The following is a 1470-nucleotide window of genomic DNA, read 5'->3' on the forward strand; positions in this document are numbered from 1 at the left end:
GCGGACATGCACAAACGGAAAGGAAAGCAAGATGAATGGAATGAAATGTCTTTTTCTTCCATGGCATCTCAGGAAATAGCCATGGCAAAACTGTGATTCCCAAAAACCATTATTTTTGTTTGTTTGTTTTAACAAATAAATCTTTCCACTTGCCTACCTTCTAGCAATGTACCAGATACTAGTGCTCTGACGTTTCCTCCTGTGGAAAAGTCTCACAATGTCAAACGGCTCTTTACCATGAGGCTGTTCACCCCCACAGGGCAGCATGCTTTGCTCACAGTCCCACAGACTCTGCCCAAGGACCCAGTGCAGTATTTTCTAGAAGGTTGGCAAGTGAAAAATGGCAGTGCGACTAGTGTGCTCTGTCCCAGCAGCCTTAACCCCCTCGGTGCTGCTGCTTTTTTTTTTTTTTTGGAAGCAAAGGGAAAAAAAAAAAAGAAAAAAGAAAAAAAGAAAAAGAGGAAAAAAAGGAGGGAAAAAAAATAGCGAAATGGCTTTTCCGAGAGTCTTATCAGTGAACTGAACCCAGCGAGCTCTCAGGACGCAGCAGCCCGGCCTCCGGACTCCCCTTGCTGCTCTCAGGCAGGTTGTCACCACCCAGGCAGCCCACCCACACCCCCCAGCCAGCGCTGCTCCAGGGGGGCCACCGCTCCAGGCTTGTTTTGGGGTCCCCGAGCCTCGGTCTCTCTCTTTCATTCACTGGCTCTGCTGTGAAAGGCAGTCTCCTTTAGTCGCCTAAAGGATCTCTTGCTCTTTGAACGCCCGTTTGCTTCCCCAAGGGAAAAATTTGAAAAAAAAAAAGAAAAAAAAAGCAGCCCAGGCAATTCAGAGAGAACCTCTGGCTGCCCTAAACTGAGGTTCGGGGCCACCATGGGGCTCAGCCCCAAAAGCATCAGGGTTAGGGGAAGCGTGAGGCCGGTGGCCCACGGACGTGCCCGCAGCTCGGCGTTACTGCCAGGCACCACCGACCCTCCCGGGCTCCTCTTTTTGGTGAAGCTGGGGAGAGCGACGACCCCAAGGAAGGGTCCCAGGGGAGCCTCAGGGCTGCCAGGCACTGGCACTGCTGGCTCCCCTGTGGGGAGATGTCCTTGTCTCCAAATGACAAGAGCACGCACCACCTCTTTTTTTGGAGTCGGTCCCGGGTATGAGAAGGGCTACCACACCCCCGGGGAGCAGGCAGGGAGGGGGAGGCGATGGAAACCATCCCTGGAGCATTTCTCCACCTGGGCGCTGGGCAGGGATTCTCAGCAGCAGCCAGTTAACCTTCCCATCTGCTGGCGAGCACGGCCGGAGCCGGGATGCAGGGCAGAAAGCCTGGCAAAAGAGTCGTGCCGGCATCGCTTCCTTAGCCGGGCCAAGATGTGGCTCCGGCACGTGGTCCCCAGCAGAGGAACGTCCCCATCCCACGCACCGCTGCGGGCGTTTGGGCCAGGTCTCTGTCCTGTTCACAAAACCCCCCGGGAGAGATGG

General features: G+C 54.9%; 1 protein-coding gene across 1 annotated transcript in view; it reads right to left on the bottom strand.

Moving 5' to 3' along the window:
• Positions 1–178: 178 nt before the first annotated feature.
• GRIN1 (glutamate receptor, ionotropic, N-methyl D-aspartate 1) overlaps positions 179–1470 on the bottom strand; it is a gene marked incomplete at its 5' end in the record, with an annotated part of 25050 nt that continues 23758 nt past the window's right edge. Inside the window, one exon of the mRNA XM_009870576.1 lies at positions 179–199. Within this exon, the coding sequence (XP_009868878.1) occupies positions 179–199 (21 nt within the window). The remainder of the gene's footprint in view (positions 200–1470) is intronic.

Source organism: Apaloderma vittatum, unplaced genomic scaffold (assembly GCF_000703405.1).
Source record: "Apaloderma vittatum isolate BGI_N311 unplaced genomic scaffold, ASM70340v1 scaffold29075, whole genome shotgun sequence".
Taxonomy (NCBI): Eukaryota; Metazoa; Chordata; class Aves; order Trogoniformes; family Trogonidae; genus Apaloderma; species Apaloderma vittatum.